We start from the raw sequence: 19,997 nt of genomic DNA on the forward strand, positions 1-19,997 counted from the left end.
TATGAAGTATTGATTATTGTAGTTCACTAATGTTTTGTTTTAAGGGTTGTAAGGTGTTATACATCAACATTAAATTGCTTGGAATAATGACAAAGTTCTTAACGAAACTTAAATCTTTTTCAATTCTTACTGCCAAGATCATACCAAACACCCATTGCTTTGGAAGCATACAAGTCCTCTCTATGATAAATTAATAAGCTAACCTAAATCATATTTTTCCAGGAAGTTGTTCTAGAAATAAATGAATTAAAAAAAATATTATTACCGATAAACGTTCGCAGACATCTTCGATCACCATATACTTCCCACAGCTTGGAAAAAAAGGAGGGGGGGGAAATATGTCAATTGTTAACCAATAATTATGATGAAATTAAGTGCAAAGATATATGGCAACATCTTTTAAGTAATTAACTACAAACATATGCCATCTACTGATTAATCACAATATATCAAGAAATTCACCAGAATGCTGGCACCTTCCTATTAGCAAAATCCCCTTAGAATAACTTTAATGACTTAAGGTTATGCTACTGAAAAAAACCCCCAAAACATCAGCTTTCTTACGATATATGCTGGACTGAAGTGAGATTAGTTCACACCACAAACACTTCAGTAAAAGACTTCAGCAAAGACCTATTGTTAGTTGTAAAACTAGGCTTCACAGAAAATGAATTAATATAACAACAAAGGAAACAATGTGAGAAACTTGTGACCTTCTAAATGCTATTAATAAACAATGCTGTTTTAACAGCTTCAGTCTTGTGTACTATTTCTATCTTTGTTCCAATGTGTTTGTAATTTAAAAGTTAAGTGAGAAAAATAAAGGCAACACAGATAAAAGGTATTTGGTAGAAGACCAAATGTTTACGTATCCTAAAATGCACTGTGTATATTCCAGAATGGTATAAAACATATACATGAAAACAGAAAAATAACTCACCTTAATTTTGCAATCCATAGAGCAAGATAGCAGTATATGCCCAGACAGAGGAAACAATCTGACTGCACTGACACCCTGTAAATAAGAACATAAGTTAACAGTAAGAACATAAGTTAACAGTAAGAAATCTAGAGGTTTCCTCAGTTTGTTTGCCCTGTTTTCCAAGCAAAAAGATAAAGCTTATCTTCATAAAATATACAGATACTGTATGTTGAAAAGAAATAACCAGCCCAAATTCCATTTTAGAAACAGTGATGTATTTTGAACTATTGTTTTTGGAAAAAAATTATTCACTTTAACAGCTGTATATATAACCTCCTTCAACATCCAGACCATTACTGTGGTAAACACAGCAAATAAATACAAATTGTGGGTTGGTGGACTGTCTCTGTATAACAAGCCCTTTCAGGTGGGGTGGGTGAGGCATTTTCCCACAAAATAAAGGTTTGGCCAGCTCAATTTCTTACATATAATATCAGTGGCTTCTACTCACTGAGCTCAGATTCCCTAGGCACAGCATTTTCCCATCTGTCTGTATTACAGGTACTCCTTTCTGAGGAGTGCAAAGAATCCCAAAGTACTCATAGTTTGATCTCCCTCCTTTCCATTTCATGTTGATTACTCTATTCATATGCCATCCAGTTCCTCCCTCCCACCTCTGGTTGGAGCTGGGTACTTTATCCTCCCTATTATTGTCTGCTTATATCCCCCAGCTTTTCTAAATTTGTCAGCCCATTTTTCTTTTACCTCTCTCATCGATATCATTATTCATCTTGTTTGAAGGAAAAAGCTATTTTATGCATCAGTCTGTTGTAATAGGATAATAGGCAGAGGAGCGACTAGAGCTTTGGGGAGGAGATGTCATTTTGGAAAGCCCTGATAGTTGCAGCTATAAGCTCGTTGATGCAGCAATCATTAAAGAATAGCTCAGAGATGTGACTCAACCAAAAAAAAAAAAAAAAAAGAGTAAAAGCTAAAAACGTGCCCTGTGTCCTCCTTTCTTCCTTCTTTTAAATACTATTAAGGTGCTATCCATTGCAGTGCAGCATATTCCCCCCCTCAAGCAGTACTTAAAATTAGTGACAAAAGAAACAGCAAATTGAGTATATGCTTTGCAACCCTGAGCAGTGAAACACTTTTTTAATAACAGAAGTATGTATATAGTTTTGGTATCTGACACAAGAAGGAATTGTGGATGTTAAGCAATATCAAAGAAAAGTCTTACTAAGACACACCTCTCAAAGGCATTAGCTGTATTTGGGAAACCTGCAGTGCTGATGCACCATAATCACAAAGCCTATGTAACTTTTTGTAAGTTTTATATGAAATAGCCCTTAAAAGTACTTTTACTGCAAAGAAACCTCAAACCCCATGCATTCCTAGGAATCTCTAGAATTAGCATTATTTATACTCACACGGTAGTTTAGGAAGTGACTCCAAATCCCACAGAAGTCACTGAATAATACTTTTCCCTTTAAGGGAGGCCAGGAAGTCACTATGTTAACATAAAAGTATATGCAGCTAGACAACTGTAATTGATCAGGCAAACACCTTGTGTGAGCATGTAATGCAACCATGCAGTGTATGGTAAAGACTAAACCCTCTTTCCTTCTACTGATCCTTCAGTTTTGTAGAAATTACTAGCTGCAGACAGAAAATTAAATGGGCTGTTATGCTGTATGCTCACAAACATTCCTACCTTTGTATGCCCAGACCACACATGGATCTGTTTCTTTGGAAGATAGCACTTCTCAGGTGGCACTGTAGAACGGAGATTAACTCCAACATCTTGAGGGACATGAAGATAAGATCTCCCCTGATAGTCATACATTTCCTTAACTGAAAAGGTAAACACAGAATTCTGAGAATCCAAGAATCTATATTTTAAGGTTATAAACTCTGAAAGGCTCAACAACTCACACAATTAAGGTTTTTCTCAACACAGCTGCTCTGCCATGGAGGGAGAGGTGAGAGAGGGAGTGTAAGAAAAACCAACTTCATAGGATACAGATGTGGAACCTTATTTGACATCAGGTTAGCTCCAATTAAGTAATTTCAGCAAAGTCTGCTTGGAATCTGGCAACCTGAACATTAGAACAATCTCTCTCCTACACATCTTACTCATCACCAAACAGAAAGAGAGTTCTCCTGATCAAAAAGGGTTTGCTTACACTAACTCTACATAGATTAAAACATGCAACTCTAACTGTGACATTTGCTTGCAACTCACATTCTGGCCAGCTCTGTGCTGTGTCAGTCACATCAACAGAATTACAAATCAAGGAAAAAAAGATTGATTTGGCCAGCATGAACCAATATTGGTCAGCAGCAGCCAACAGCTGCTCTTTAACTAGATTTAAGAAGTGATTGGACAGTCAGAAACACAGGGATGCATTGTGCATAAAAATGGGTATTTCAGAGTATATGCACGTTGGGCAGCCATGACTGGTGCACTGATTAAATTAATTTCTCAGTTTCTGGAACGTTGTTATGGCAAGTTTGGTTGTACTCCTGCACAGTATCCATGCTTACACACATCTTCAAAATGGCAGATTTCTGGAATGTTTGCATGTAAGAAGATCTCAGTTTATACTGCAAGGTCTTTCACTGTGAAATTTTAGGTAGAGAGCACGAAAACCTAGATATAAAATTATTACTCCATAAGAGGCTCAGTAGCTAAAATTTCATTTTGTTATGCTCAGTGTTGTTCAATAAATACTGTCATGATCTACTACACACAAACAGAACAAAGTATTAATGTCAGCAACACTTATCTCACAGCCACCACCACTTTTTCTGTAAGGCATGTTAGAAAGTATGCTCACAGCTTGTGTGTGTGAGCCTGCCTGTAGAATCTGCTACACAAAGAGAGACCCTGTTTATCAAACTATCTGCACCAAGCAGTGTAGCACAGGGGTGTTTTGTACGCAGAGAGCAGAAGTAAGAGGTTCAAAAATTACTGAATTTTACTCACTTTACCAAACTGTTTTCTTTAAAGGTACCACATACTATAGGCTTCCATAGGGTAATTAATAGATACACAATTATTCATAGTATGATGGCAAGGACATTTACATTAAAAATTGAGGAAGTATAAAGTCCAAGTGATTTTCTAAATTGTCCATAAGCCATAGCTCAAAGCACTACCTGCTGATGAAAATACTGACACATAAAACTACAGTAATTCTGAAGCTGAAACTAAGCCAAACTCATAACTTTAATATGTTTGCTCTGTAAAACAGGAAAGGGATATGTGCATCTAGTAACATTAAAAATAATTAAATAAAACTAGTACCCTGAAATATTACATTTCCACGCTGCTCTTCACAGTACGAAGTGAAATTAGTCCAAGTTTATCTCTTTCCCTGTCCTTTATGCTTATGCTTGTGAATGCTGTTATCTCCAATACAGAAACATGAAGGTGCCTCAGCTAAACTGCTGAGGCTGTCTGCCATCCTTACTAATTAACACAGCAGGCAAGAAAACACAGCGAGCTAGAAAATGAGAACAGCCAGGAAGATGCCACTACCATGTAATATAGTCTTCTCCTCTCCAGGTTTATCATCTTCTAATTTTCCTCTCTTCTGCCTCTTAGCTGTTATTTCATCCAATTCCTTCTGCTCTTCCTGGAAAAAATAAAACATGGTCTCTTTAAAACTCAGCATTCAGAATCACATAGCAAAACCCAGAACTGTATTACTATTTACTCACTATTAAGAGCACGTTTATTGCTAAATGAGATTAGAAATACTTCTAAGCATTGATAAAGAGAATACTCTTATGAAAATCATAATAGCTCAAAAAGCTATGCACACTGAAAGGAAGTATTATCTCCTTATTCATAGACTAAAGCTAAGCACTGAGTGAACAAGAAGTATCTGTTGGTTGGAGGGTTCAGGGTGTGTGTACTTGAGGTTTTCATTTGGCAGTCTTGTTCAAATAAGTTTTACTTCAAAATTTTTTTCCAAGCTGCTTCTTTTATTTAAACTCTACACACAGATTGAGTTAATTTTATTTCCAAAAAGTGTTACAAATAATTGAATGCAGAATATTTGGAACACATTATTTGGACATATCACCTAAAATGTTTCCATTATCCCAAAGCACGCCATGGATCTTCTACTTGGACAAGCACTAGTGCAGCTGGAGTCTCTGTTGAAACCACTCCCATGTACTAGCAATTTGTATCTGTTGTGTTAAAGCAGTACTTACTTCTGATGGTTTGGCTACTTCTTTTTCATCAACATACTTTGCCCATGGTCCCAGAAAACCATCAATATTAGATGCATCATTCTCCTTGAATTTCTTCCTTTTTTCAATTTTCCTCTGTCCTGTTTCAAACACTGTTAAACCTGAAGAAGGACAAAAATACACTAACTGTTCATACAGCACACAACATTGGAGGTCATATCATAGTTTAGAAGAAAAAGCCATCACTACCACTCCTTTCAATATAAAAGACAAAATGAAAAAAGTATTTGAGCAAAATTAGCCAAAGCATTGCTCCCTTTTCCAGCTATGAACACTGCTAACTATGCACAGTTACAGAGGAGCCACTTTAGCTGTGTATCATTGCTTGTTAGAGTATTTAACCATGCATGTACCTATGAATTTTTAACAGTAAGTCTGCAGACTGTATGAATACATCAATTTTCATACTTTAAATATTGTAGTTTTTGGAAGTAAAGTCTTGGCTTGTGATGCCTCTGACCCCTCTCAGTTTCAAAAAAACCTGCCCCAAAATGAAAATAAGACAAGTCTCCCAAAACCCGAACCACAACTGTATATTTTAATTTAGTAAAAACTCATAGAATCATCAAATGGTTTGGGTTGAGAGTGACCTTTAAAGGTCACCTACTCCAACCACCTTGCAATGAGCAGCAACATTGGCAACTAGATCAGGCTGTTCAGAGCCCTGTCCAACCTGAACTTGAGTATTTCCAGGGATGGGGTACCCACTACCTGTCTAGGCACCTTGTTCTAGAATTTCACCAACTACATTGGAAAAAAATTCTTCCTTACAACTAGTCTGAACTTAAACTCTATTAGCCTTAAAATCATTACTCTTGTTCTATTGCTACAGACCCTATTAAAAAGTCTGTCACTATTGAGAGTCCAAATCCACACTCCCTCCAACCACTGTCTTGTTCTTTCATAGAAGTGCTAGCTTTTCACAAGTTCTGTGCCCTCAAAATTTCATGTACCAAAACCACTAAATGATATAGATATGGGAGAAAAAAATAAACTGTAAGTAATTATTTTAAAATATTTTAAGTTTTTCAAGATTGTATATAAAATTATGTGCAATTTTCAAACAATGTTTTCTACAGCAGCAGTAATACTCATCTAGTGCAAAAGAGCCAAAAAGAGCTTTACATAAACAAGGGGAAAACAGGCAGTGTAAAAAGTTAAGTAGTGATCATATGAAGGAATAATCGTGCATTAATCAAGAGTTTTCTTAAAACGAACTACTGAACTCCATTACAAAAAAGTTAATTTTTATATTTTTTGAAATGGTTTAATCTTAGTCACTTCCTTCTTTGGAAGGAAAGAGTGAAATAACCTTGGAAATATTCCAAGGAAGAGGGCACAGAAATAAAGATCCTTTATATACTCATGTGAATAGGATATTTGAAAAAGACATGCACGGGAAAGCATAACCATGAAGTTTACACAGGTACAGTTTTCCAATGCAAACAAGTCCCTTTGAGTGTTAAATATCTCGTATCAAAGTATTAATTACAAACCCCATGCTTCTGGTAGTCAATACTCCACTGGCATGCCATGCATTTACCATCTGGTAACCTTCCAACTTTTTTTTTCCAAATAACCCAAAGAGCTTAACTCTGCTAAGCAGCAATAATGCACAGCTCTTGACAGGAGTGCCAGAGGTTGCACACAGAGTGATCAGTTTGCTCATCAGGAGCAGTTTTGGTGATTAGCTCAACATACAGGTATCCTAATGCAGACACATGACAAGGTTAGCTAAGACAGAATTTAAGAGGACCAAAAGGCTGTTTAAAAAAAACAGATAAATTGTATTAATGCAATGGCACATTGCAAATACTATTTTGAAATTTGTTGTGACAGCCTGAAACATTTGTTACTTCAAGAAAACAAAACACTCCAATATCTCTCTTCCCTCTCTGCATTACAGTTGCATCATGTCTCTTTATTGTGTTTTTGGACATGGGTAAATCTCCCATAAAAACTTCATTTGCTAACACCTATTCCATCTCTTAGTAAAGAAGAAATGAAAAGTTATCAGCTGCAAGTCATTTATACAAGATCCTGAATTTATTACCTTGATTTTTTTCAGCTTCTTCTACAGAACCAATATATTTGGTAGCAACTTCAGGGTTATCTATAGAGGGATCTAATGCATAACCTGAAACAAGAGGAAAAAAAATACCATTATTTCAAATTTTTCAGTGTTGTACAACTTCTACTACTCTGCCCCTCTGCAAATTCTTTCCTCTTGACTCTGAACAAGGTGGGGATGACAAAGGATTGAAACTTTGGAATACCATTCACTTTTCACTTGGCCTGAGTATAAAGATTATTATCAAGTAGTACCATGAGGCCCTTGAATAGACATTGCTATCAGAATGCTTAAATTTGCACAACACAGAGAAACAAATAAATATAATAGGCAACAGTTAACAATGTAAGGTACATAAAGATACAAAGGGTGGGTAATCACAAGAAGCCAGGTTACAGAAACTGATGGGAAGGGACCCCAGGATGCCCCTGCTCTAAACAAGGTCAATGCTGAACTTAGGCCAGTTTGCTGCAATGCAAACATGAGATTTTGAAATGCCATAGCAACCTCTTCTTGTTGTAACATGGCACAAGGAAAAGACTAGCTCAAAATCTAATGTCAGTGACACACAATGTTGGATGGATGCTGCTTTAGTGCAGGGCACTGCTCCTTGGTTTGCAAAGGCAGTAAGCCATGGGGAAACCAGCCAGGGGCTACTGCATACAGAGAGCTCTCTGGCTTCAGTAGCAGCCTCCTGCTCTCCCCACTGCTTCTGCTGGGTCAAAGAGAATGCTACTCATCTTTAGCAATCCTGGGGCAATGGCAGCTGGAAGGAAGAGGACAGAGATGGGGAAAAAATTAAAATCAGATTAAGTTTTCTAGGGCTTTGTGTGTATTCTGTCTCCCACAGCAAAAATGACTTAATCCTCCTCCCGCCAGAATTGGGAAAGTTTGTTGCTTCAACTTGAAAGGAGTTACTTTAACTAATGTGGATGGTACCAGGTGTAGCAGTCATGGCCTCTAATTTTTAAAAGAATTAAGTATTCACATCTCCATTTCCTGACTACGGCTATTGAGTCTCATTAACAAAAAAAAAACAAAACAAACCCCAACCACACCAAAATCTTCTGCATTACTCTTACAAATAATTTATAAAAGGAGCCAACATTTCATAGCTATTCAGGATATTTACAATATTAATACACATATCTAACTTTTTTACTCCATCTCTCCTGAAGTGGATAGCATGATCTTTTAAGACAGACAAACAAATTCACTTGGTTTCCAAGGAACAGATGGTGCACTGAACAGTTACTGACCACCCTGGCCTTTTTTTTGGGAAAGACTGCACCCTGGCGGACACAACACCAATTTTTATTAAATATTAAAGTGACAAAATGTCCCTTGAGGACTCGATGAGAATTTCTCTGTATCAAGAATGGAAAAAAAAAAGATAAAAAGAGATATTAAACCACCAATAGAAGTAATCACACACACAAAATGAATTAATTCCTACAGCATACAATCCAATTCCTGTATTTTTGTTGATTCACAGAGACAATCATGAATAGTGGAAGATTATCCAGTCCACTCTGGAGACCAATGGCTCATAAAGGCATATACAACTGCATACAAGTTGAGAACCTATCAACACCATTCCAATAGCCAAAGGACATTGCCTCCCCAAATATTTTTCAGAAGAACTACTGTCCTAGAACATGGTCCAGTTAATTGCTTTTTAGATGCTGGAAAAAAATACTATTGAAATTAGTAGAAGAGCCATTTCAAGAACTCAGCAGGTATTCCCATCCAAACAGAGTAATCCACCTGCCAACCAGCCCTGTAGTTTCAAACCTGGTAAGACTCAGCTGTGGAACAACATATGTCCAGATGATCCATGAATATGATATAGGGAGACAAATATATGCCAATGTCATTTTACGAAATATACATTCCCACTATACCTAGGTTAAACAATAAAGTAATTTATTCTAGACTCTTAGTAGGATTTATTTCTGTGGATAAGCAAACTGAGCCAACACTGCAATCAGACTTCCCCTAATTTAGCTGCCTGCTTTTACTAAGCCACTATTTCAAGAGCTCTCTTCCAAGCCATATAGTTTCTGTTAACAGCAGAGAGATACTACTTTGGATTAATGTCAAAATCAATACAGTGGTTTACTTGTCCTCCAACTGTATTGACACCATCTCCGGGACTCTATTTGCTGGGTACTTGTAAAAGAGGGACAGTATTCCAATGAATAGGGCCCCTGGGCCAAGCACAGCTTCCCGTGGAAGTGAAGACTTCTTATAGTTGAGTTGAATTTGGTCCAGCATCATTCTCATAGAAAAGCTCTGAACAATTTCTACTTTCTAGTGGATATGTGAAAGAGAATATTTTCTGGCTGGCTGGGACTCCTAAACGCAGCTGCAAAAGACAGCTTGCTTTTATCCTACTCAGCTGGTATCCCACAATGTGCCCTGACTTCTATGTCTCCTTCAGTTTTATTCAGGAGGCAGATATTTCCCACATTTTAGCAATGAAAGATACAATTCCACCTACATCCATAATTTCAATGCACCTGAAAATGGTTGGCTGAATAATTAGACTTTGATGTGCATTCCAGAAAGACAGCTAATTAAAGCCTGTTTACACCGCACTGTGCAATGCAGCACACAGAGACCCAAGGCAGCTCAGGTATGCAGAAAAATACAGCTGGACTAACCTACTCTGCACTGGCATCTCTGCAGAATCGAAGTGATCAGAGAATAAAGTGCCTACAATTGTTAACAGGTAATAGTGACTGTAGGTGTTGCATGCAACGTGAGTAGATTAAAAAAAAAACAAAACACAAGCGTTATTTCCAAGTCAGTTATTTTAAGCTCTTAAAATATCAGTGTTAGTGATGACATAATCCTGCTATAACCAAGTTATTCATAAAGAGCTTTGAGATTCATGGAGAAAAAACTATTTCTTATTAAAAAGGACATTAATATCTTTTGAAGAAGAGATTTAAAAATACCAAATGTTGCATGAATGAAGCAGTCCACTCTTAGGATGAGCGCTGATGCTGAAATAGCTATGAAATGGCTAAAATATTCATGAACAGTTTGTGTGCAGCATGTAAAAAATAACCTGTAATTCTGCTTCTGAAAATATATATATGTTCATATATTGACTTTTAAAACGATACTAAAAAGGGAATTTTCAAGAAAAAAGGCTCCTTCAGCTGAAAGCACAGATACAGAAGAATAAACAGGTGCTCTATGTTACTAGTCTTTTTTGACATGCTCCAAGGAATACAACATTGAAAAAATAATGCTTGTTAAGCATTTTAAATTATAATGGCTTGTGAGGGGGGTATTTTATTTTATAGAGAGACAGCCTTCACCTAATAGTTGAAATTAAGAAGACTGCCTTATGTTAATGGAATCAAAATAGGGTAGATTACCTATGACCGCAGATGCAAAACTGGATACCAATTTCAAAAGTCTGACTCCCACAGAGCAATTATTAATGGCTTTCCATTAAACTGGGAGAGGACCTTTTACAGGATTATAAAATGCCTACCTGGACTATTTTATTCAATGTTTTTATGGATTTTATGCCATCAGCATACTCCTTTCAGGTAGCTGTAGAGGGCAATAAGCTCTCCCCCACAGGACTCCTCTTTTCCAAGCTAAACAGTCCCAGCTCTCTCAGCCACTGCAGATTTTAACCAAAAGGTGGAAAACATCTCCAGTGCCTGTGACAACTTTACTTCCCCAAACTCCTGGAATAAAGGGAACCTTACTGAGATGGGTAGGTCTCATCTAAATTAAAAAGCTGATGGTACTGAGAAGGTTCAAAGAGTGCTTTTTGATAAAATAGTTGGGGAATATACTTAAAGAATACTTAAAGAAAAGTAAGCAGTTTGCAATGACACACAATCTTTAGTAACCCATATCCTCAAGGAAAAGGTAGCACAGAAACCTGAAACCTCAGGTAACAGGGATAGTAATAAGCACAGAATCCTATTTAAACTGAGGGCAGGGAAATGGAAAACCCAAGCACACATGCAAAATGTCAGAAGCTAAAAATAATATAGAGTAAAATTGAAATATCTTGTTTTAAAATAATAAACTAACATAATTGGTAGGACAGTACTGACATAATTGGATAGAATACATGCTTTACCAGGTAGAAAGAATACAGAAATAATATGGTCATACCAGTGGGTAAAAACATGCTCTATGCCACAGAAAGCCTAAAGACAAATCAGATTAACAGTTAATAGTGTTAATGAGCATTAAATGATCCTGTGGACTGAAATTCCAGGTCTAAGTAGTGGTGAGCACAGTTGCCAGAACTTCCTGACTGACCATTGAGACAGAAAATGCAGTAACCCTGAAATGGTAACTGAGATTAAGCAACAGGTGCTAGGGAAAGAAGCACAGTAATAATGACACATTTTAGTCATCTCCTTGTAGCAGACTGCACAGATCTCATACCAAGATGTGATGATTTTTACACAATGTACTTGTACCATGAAGCAGTCACGCCAGAGATTCACATGAAAAAAAGGCAGTTTAGCAGTGCAGGAAAATTGATTTTAAGATATTTTTTCTAAGGATACACATTTAAACAATGGCTATAATGGGGTATAAAACTAACATTGCTTATAAAGCAAAGGAAGACATAAAAACATTTATGACAATGATTTCCATCTCAAAACAGGAGGGCTATATTAAGAAAATATTTTTAAAAGGAACAGAAAGTGAGCACCAAAGGGTGAAGCCTTTTTCAAATGCAGGGGCACTTCAAAGACACTATGTAGGAGAAGAAAAAAAAAACTAATGCCTGCCAGCTAATAAAAGATGACTTTAGAGGAACCAGAAGGAAGTGAGCACAGATGAATAGTAAATAAAGGGAAACTATTAGAAATAAGAAACTATTCTTCAAAGAGTTGAAGTTGCATCCAGATGTGGAAAATACGAAGACCAAACTCCAGCAGACCAAGTAAACACAACACTAAGGCAGCAGACAAAGTAAACACTACACTAAGGCAGCCTGCCCCCAAAAGACAGGAAAGTCTTATAAAAACTAGCAATTGTCCTTTGTCAGAACTGGGAGGGGCAGAAACTGTGCCCAACAGTGTGTAGGCCAACAGATGATCAAGGACTCAAAAGAGCACCAGTAAGGATTGTATTAAACACATGTTGATTACAGTGGAGCTTGAGTAGACTCCTGTGCCAGAACCTTTCTTTATGAGTAACATAACACCATATCTACCTCGAAGTGAAATGCCAGGAGACTAAAGAGTCAAGTAAGTGGTAATAAAACACCAGGACCAGAAGCAGTCACTCAAGAAATCTAAATTCAAACCACAGTGCAGAAGCTCTCACCTAGTATCACCTCAATATGACAGAAAAGGAATGTATCAAATATAACACCATCTTTCAAAAGACGTTTTAGAGGAGATACAGAGAACTACAGATCAAACCACCAGATATTTGTGTGGTTAGAAGATTCAAGGAGTAGAAACTAAAATAAAGAAAACGAGTATGCACTTGGATAAGCATTAGACATTGCAGAAGAGCAGACACCAAAGTTTTCTCTACAGGTAAATTACAATGACAAAATCTCCAGAATATTTCTGAGGTGACAATCCTGCGAATGAGCAAAGTTTAGTTGATCTTGGATACCTTTATGAAACCAAGTTAGACTGATTACAGGGTAATCAGTCAAAGACACTAAAAACCCCATGGGTCCTTATATGGTCCACTGATTAAAAGTTATTAAAACACTGTCAAGAATAAATGGTTGGTTTGCACAGCACAGGAAGTTGCTGGTGGATTCATGCTCAGGCCCATGACATTCAACATATTGATAAATGATCTGGAAAAATGCAGCAAGTAGCTTTGAGCAAGTTACTCACAGAACAAATTCTCAGTGAGATTAACATGTAACCACTGTGCACAGCTTTGCTCTCCATCTTAGGACCCATACAGTGGAACTAGAAGAGATACAGAAGAGAGACAAGGACAGCCATAGGAATGAAAAGGCTGCAACAGAGGAACAAGAAGATTGATCAGATCTATTCAGGTGGAAAAAAAAAAGCAGACTGAGAAGCAGTTATGGCCAAGATCTATAAGGAATGACAAAGAAATGGTGAATAAGAAATGACTCCTTATTTCGTTCTCCAGCATAAGAGACTAGGGGATATTAAGTCAAACTAGAAACCTGTTAAGTTCCACAAGTTCAAAAGAGAGATACTTCCTCACACAAGGGGCTGCTAAGCTGCAGTGTTGCCTGAAAGAGGTTACTGTGTACACCAAAAAATTATATGGGTTCAAGAAGCAGCTGGACAAGTTTGTCAAAAAGAAAAAACAGAAAACCCCCAACAAATTGACTGAAAATTAATAAATATATAAGCACTGCCCTTGGTTGACAGACTGTGTATTGAAAAGAAGTATTCAGATGTATCATTATCTACTGCTCATTAGATACCCATTGCTGCCCACATGTCTAATGGAATAAAAGGCTGGAACAACCCTCAGCCAGCAACAGCATGGATGTTCTCAGCTATCCAATCACCACAACAAAAAGGTACTTTTAAGAGTAAATATTTACTGCACAAGAAGTTGGTAAGAAAGACTAGTTGCCAAAAAATATTTGGGTTCTGTTTGTGATTAATAAATAGGTTTCTCAATGAATATGTATTAACTTTCAGGATTACACATAATATAAAGCTGCCCTTTTTTGTGAAAAATACCGAGACAGTTGAGATGTTTTGGATACTTGATCTCATTTACTACCCTCATCCTTCATTTACAGTCACTGCTTATCTACTTGCCAACTATTGTAGATTTGTCCAAGACCTCCTGCCTTAGTGCAATGGTGTTAAACAGAGTAACAGAGACCACAAGTCTCAAGATCTGCAGCTTTTAAAAGAGAGGTTTACTCCTGTTCTTCTAACATTTTATGACTCAGCCTTGAAAAAGATGTATGGCTTGGATTTATGCCTATCAATTTACTTGCATTTTTACACTTGGTGTTTTCTGAGAAGCCATTTATTACATCCTTCCAAATGGAAAAAGAGAATATAGAAATTTTTAATAGATAACTTTCTGACAACTTAAAGGAGTGCTATTTTTAACAGATCTTCTACTGAGCTAGAATATCATGTTCACTTACTGCATCTTCTAACTTGAACTTCAGCTTCTCAATGCTGGTTCTTGCTGTTTAAATTGCCTGTATCTCAGCCTTTTCACAGTGCCATTGTCACTGTATCCAGATCATTATCTATTGAACATTTCTAGAAAGCTGAATGACAGCTGCACAGTTGCCAATGTTACAAGGCTTAAAAGTACATTTTTATGCTCACAGCTTCCAAGGCAGATGCTATAGTGTGATGGCATAAACCAATAGCAGTAGTTTTGAGTAGACTTATTAGCTTTATCTTTCTCCAAACTAAACTTTTCAAATAAAAAACACCAAACCAAACACTATATGCCTACAGATACTTTTCCCCAGTAAGTATTTTATACACACAAAAAAATGCCCAACCCAAAAATGTTACATTTAATTTCACAGAAAAAAATCTAAGCTGTCTATTCAGATCTTGAATAGGGGCTCCCTACTTGCATTGCCTGTCAATTTCTAATATCAAAATTACAATCAAGCAAGTTAAAATTATGCTATGAAACTAGATACCCATTTCTTAATATTGTCATTTTGCTAATATTCCACAGCCTAACAACTCAGTGAAGAGTGCCTATTAGCTAAAACTATGTAAGAGAAAACCTGTGTCATTAATATATTTCAATTTCTAACATTTATGTGAAAACTTCTAATAAAATTCAAAGAAAAATTGAATATGTGATAGTCTCTGAAGTTAGGCATTTTTTTCACTGTAATACCTAGCTACCACAAATGTTAGCAATAAAGTCCCAAACTCATGCATTACAGAATGCAGTAAATGAATTCATGCATGCACGAAGCCCTAACGAAATTAAGGGTACTTGTTTAGGAAGGTGATTCTTGAGGCAAAACAGTTTGCAAGAAGCAGTATTTTGAATGTAAATATGAATAAAGAAAGATGCAAATCTGTTGTGCAAAGAGTTGAGTGTTGTGACATTTTAAGTCTACACAGGAAGTATCAGATCTTGCTAATAAACTGAATTTTGAGCATATAAAGGATACTTCATCTGAACAAGCACTTGCAATCAAGCTTAAAACAGAAATGAAAGCTTACAACACAGAAGAAAAATTAACCACTGTTATATGTGAATACATGGCAGCTTTGTTCTTTCAAATGTGTCAAAAGGAATACTTAGAATCCATAGTCTTTCCACATTTTTCCTATCTAAAAAAAATTCAACATTTCTTAGAATTCATAAAAAGTCTGTTTGAACCTCAAGCTTCCACAAGACTCAAATGTTTTATTTTTCAAACTCCACTATTTACAAGTGAAAAAGTTATTAAAGTAAGAAAGCAGATGCTACACTGACCACCAACACAGAATTCTTTGGGTCTGTCTTTGCCAAGACTATTTCAGTAATGTATTCCTGTTCTCTGAAAATCTGGTTCATTCAGTTTGTATCAAGAGGCAACCACCGAAGAACCTGACAAATGAGTAAGGCTTCCTTTGGGTTTTGAGAGAGTCAGAATCACATGAAAGAATCTATTTGCGTTACAGACCTACAGTTAGTCATGTGAAAAGTGTGAAATTTTGATTTGTGCTTTCTACACTCGATGCAACTGATGGAAGGATTAATTAAGAGGGGCTTGCTAGGAGATCATACACCGGATTACAGTTCAAAAGGGAATTACAAAATGAGTTTTCCCAAATAAATACAGTAATCTCTATTCATATGGATGCTCATTCAAAAGCCTTTTCCCATTTTATTAATTCTGATAAAAAGCAATTTACAGAAGATGCAGTGCTCATTAATTGTTCTATTTGAGACCAGCGTAAATTGTCCAGCCTGGGCACAATAAAGATGAAGGTGAATTCCACTGTTATGGACTTACCATAGGTTGCAAATGTTCTTCTTTGTTGTTCAAACATGAAATCATTGATGTGAGCTGGCTCTGCATATCCAGAAAGCATGTTTCTAGGTGCAGCCATTTGCTGAGTCCTAAATGGGTTTTCTGGTCCAAACTTAATCAAAAACATTAAAACAAGGTGGAACAGAATTACTAATTTATTATTTTTGTGTATCTACTTTTCCAGAAAAAAAACCACAGGAAAAAAAAAAAAGAGACCTGTCTTTCAAAAATTGTAATGCAAAATCACTTCAACTTTGCATTTCTTTATGACTACTGAATAAGCTTCTTAATCTGTTATTTTACATAATAATCACAAAGTTGCTCTGAATAGGTGCTTTCAGGACTGAACTTTCGAGCTTGTATTACTGGCAAAGAGGTCAGTTGATATCAACTACTTGACTCATTGATACTTGACAGAATCAACACATACTGTAATTCAGTATAACCAGTATAAGCACTCAGAAGACAAAACCCAAGGCTGTTCCACATTAGGTTTCCCTAAGTAAAACATTTACACACAGCAGCACTGGAGTAAGTTTGAATCAGTACTTTTGCTAGAACACATCATGGCTTTGATACATTGCAAAATGCAAGCTCGCTATGAAAAGGCCAATTTATGTGGCTCCTCAAAAGGTTTTCTAAACATAAAGCATAACTACTGTAGAAATTTGGGATTGATGCAGTATTTGACTACCTAGAACGCTAACCCCTGGTTGAACAGAAGACAAACTGTATAAAGAAGTCAAATAATGAAAAAAGTTAAATGCCTGAACAGCTATTTTTATCTTTCAGATAGCTTGTCAGTTATAATAAAATGGAAAGTGGTTCACATGGCACCAGGCAATCTAAATCCAGCTTTAAATGGTTTTTCACTATACAAATTTAGCATAGCTCAAGTTACTAAAATTCTTAATACTGACGTGAATAATTAAACTGAAAGTACTTTGATTTTAATGTTAAATCCTCCTCTTAAAAGCCTTATATCTGCAAGTCTTACAAATAATCATTCTGCTCTAAGGAGCACAATGAGTAAATAGCAAAAATGTGAAAATAGTGAAGGACCACTTCAATGCAGATCATGTTTAACTCAACATCTTTATAATGCTATTTTTCCAGCTTAATTTTTAATTTTCATAGCTATAATTCTGATAAATGTTTTAAGACTCTTCTTAGAAGAGCTTCATGGAGAGTATTAAAATTCAAGCATTAAAAATACCAACACAGTTGTGCAGAACCTATTTTTAATTTGCCCAAACTATATTCTAAAATGCAGCAAGCATCCAAACAATTTGTCTTATAGGAAATTCACATGAAATATATAGAACCTCTGCCAATTAAGCCAAAGGCATTTCTGCTCTAAAGACCAACATTGTTTCTTACCTCAGGTGCAAACATAGTTTCATAAGTGGGATTGTATTGAACTTCCTTGATAGCAGGATCAAGGTGGACTCCCGTTTCTACATCTTCCTGAAATAAAACAGACATATTAATAACCCATTTTTCACACACAGACTTTTAAATATATGACATTACCTTCTTTCAAGCTAAATTAGGGTAGTAGTTCAAGTTGACACTTTCAGCATTATGAAAGGAGAAGAGTATCTTGGCTGAAGTTCCTATTTTTAAAAAATATTGATTGCAAAACCAATGTCAGGCCATCACTGAGAAACTCATCTAAGACATGTGCAGATTTTTGTGACTAATTATTCCTTTTTTTTTTCTCAAGATTTCATGCACACATTTTAAAAACAGCAGCAAGATTGGAGGAAAGATTTTTTTTGAGGATATTTGAAAATCAGACTTGTAAAGAAGAACCAATTAAAGTGGTCACAAATTTAATACAAAAGTATGAAAGCTAGAGTTCTACAAGAGGTAGAAGGCAGAAATCATAAGTAACTCTTCTGAAAAAAAAAAATGCATTAGCACAAACATTAAGTATAACAATGATTTTCAAGGAATCCAACAATCCCTAATTTCCAAAAGGTATATTTTTATACCAAAAGGTAGAAATGTAATTCAGCTTTAGTACTTAAACACATTTCTAAGCCTGTTGTGACAGAAATTTAACTTGATAGATGAAGGTACAAGGAAGAGGGACTAACCAAAAGAATAACTTCAAGCAACTCATAGGGAAAAATTCAGAAGGGCACATGCAGCTGAAATAGAAGACAGAGAAGAAAGAAAAAGGCTGATAAGATAGCAGTGTCCAAAAAGACCTGGTTTCACAGAGCTTTATGAAGGCTCTTTCACATCAACAATACCTCTCCCCTCATCAAGAGCTATTAATGAAGAAGAATGTTATTTTGCAGAATTATTACAGTCATTGCTTCCTGTATCTTTATTCTAGAATAACAGTAGTTGAAAAGGAAAAGGACTCACAATGTGCTAGTATATTGAGAAAATCCCTAGTAAGCATGCTGAAAAAGCTATCTTAGCATTATTGCTTAGTCAGTGCTTACCTACGAAAGGATCTAAAAGCATTTGTGACCCACAGAGAAAGTGGCACAACAGAGGATGAAATTTTAGCAGTCACTTCATTAATAGAAAATTACCTCAAACAAACTCAATCTTGCTTTGTATTATAGCATGTTGAAAGAGCAAAATGGCATACTCTTAATGTGTTTAATATTGTTAGCTATTCTCTGACATGCATCTGCCCAGAAGCTTTTTTTCTCCCCAATTCAACAGCAGGTCAATTACAAATTTGCTCATGCATACAGAACTCAAGAGATTTTAAAACCTGGTTTTCTAAAACACAGAAAAGAAAAACAGTACCTAAAGATCTTTGGCTTGTATCCAATTATATTTGGATAATATTTGATTAAAACTGCCCAAAAAAGGGAAGAAGGTGTTGAAAAAAGACCAGAACCAAAACATGACATCAGCAATCCAATTAATTGCTTTTCTACTGAAGCTACTGTTTTAGTAGAATTGTTAAGTCCACTCAGAAAGCTTTACTCTCACCACATTATCAATTACTTTAACAGGCTGGTCCAGCCATTGCACTGATCTTGCTTGAACCCTCAGTGCTACCAGTTCTCAGCCTGACCTCATTTTTCTCATCACACAACCTCTCTGATTCACAGGGCTTGGATGCCAACAGCTACTGGTACATTCACAGCCTCGACTTTCACACACTGTGAACCTGCCTGGAAACAGCACAGCAGGCCTGATCCAATCATTCAGCAAAAAATCTACACGTCCCCAGTTAGAACAGGAGCATACCAAAAAAACCACTTCCTAACCTGTGTTACCTACACACTTATACTTCCCTTCACAGCTCCATGTCATGAGGACATTTTCCACAGGTAACTTTTTCAACACGTCATACAGCTTACTCTTCCAGCTAAACCTCACATCTTGTCCATAAAGCTCAAAATTTGAGAAAAATCAATATAATTGATAATAAGGCAAAATTTATCTGATCAATGGTTAGTGAAATTCAAACAGTGATCAGCTCACTTGAAATTAAGACACAGGTTTTTTCCTGCTCTTTAATCTGAAAAAGCAAAAAAAAAAAAAAATTCCAGCTTTGCAAAAATGCCAAGAATTTTTCCTTTCTGCTATTTTTTTCTCCTCTTTTCTTCCTGTTAAGTTCTATTATATGCTGCTTGGTAATTGAGAAAAGAAACAGATTGTGCCATGAAAGCTGATCCTCTGCTGGAGGATTATAGTAATTCTGGTTCTACTTCGCTGCTGGTGGAACAGTGCTGAGTCACTTGAAAGCCACACAATATGTTCGCTCCTAGACCACCACAGGC

At 36.3% G+C, this 19,997-nt stretch overlaps 1 protein-coding gene across 1 annotated transcript in view; it reads right to left on the reverse strand.

The window, feature by feature from the left end:
- Positions 1 to 19,997, reverse strand: part of CDC40 (cell division cycle 40) — a 38,163-nt gene that overhangs the window by 10,733 nt on the left and 7,433 nt on the right. Inside the window, exons 2-9 of the mRNA XM_085056172.1 lie at positions 17,617 to 17,703; positions 16,219 to 16,348; positions 7,245 to 7,328; positions 5,153 to 5,292; positions 4,470 to 4,566; positions 2,640 to 2,779; positions 941 to 1,015; positions 266 to 311 (exon numbers count right to left, since the gene is read on the reverse strand). Coding sequence (XP_084912298.1) covers positions 266 to 311; positions 941 to 1,015; positions 2,640 to 2,779; positions 4,470 to 4,566; positions 5,153 to 5,292; positions 7,245 to 7,328; positions 16,219 to 16,348; positions 17,617 to 17,703 — 799 coding nt within the window. The remainder of the gene's footprint in view (positions 1 to 265; positions 312 to 940; positions 1,016 to 2,639; positions 2,780 to 4,469; positions 4,567 to 5,152; positions 5,293 to 7,244; positions 7,329 to 16,218; positions 16,349 to 17,616; positions 17,704 to 19,997) is intronic.

The sequence above is a fragment of the Lichenostomus cassidix genome, chromosome 3, assembly GCF_008360975.1.
Source record: "Lichenostomus cassidix isolate B80296 chromosome 3, HeHo_3.0, whole genome shotgun sequence".
Lineage (NCBI taxonomy): Eukaryota > Metazoa > Chordata > Aves > Passeriformes > Meliphagidae > Lichenostomus > Lichenostomus cassidix.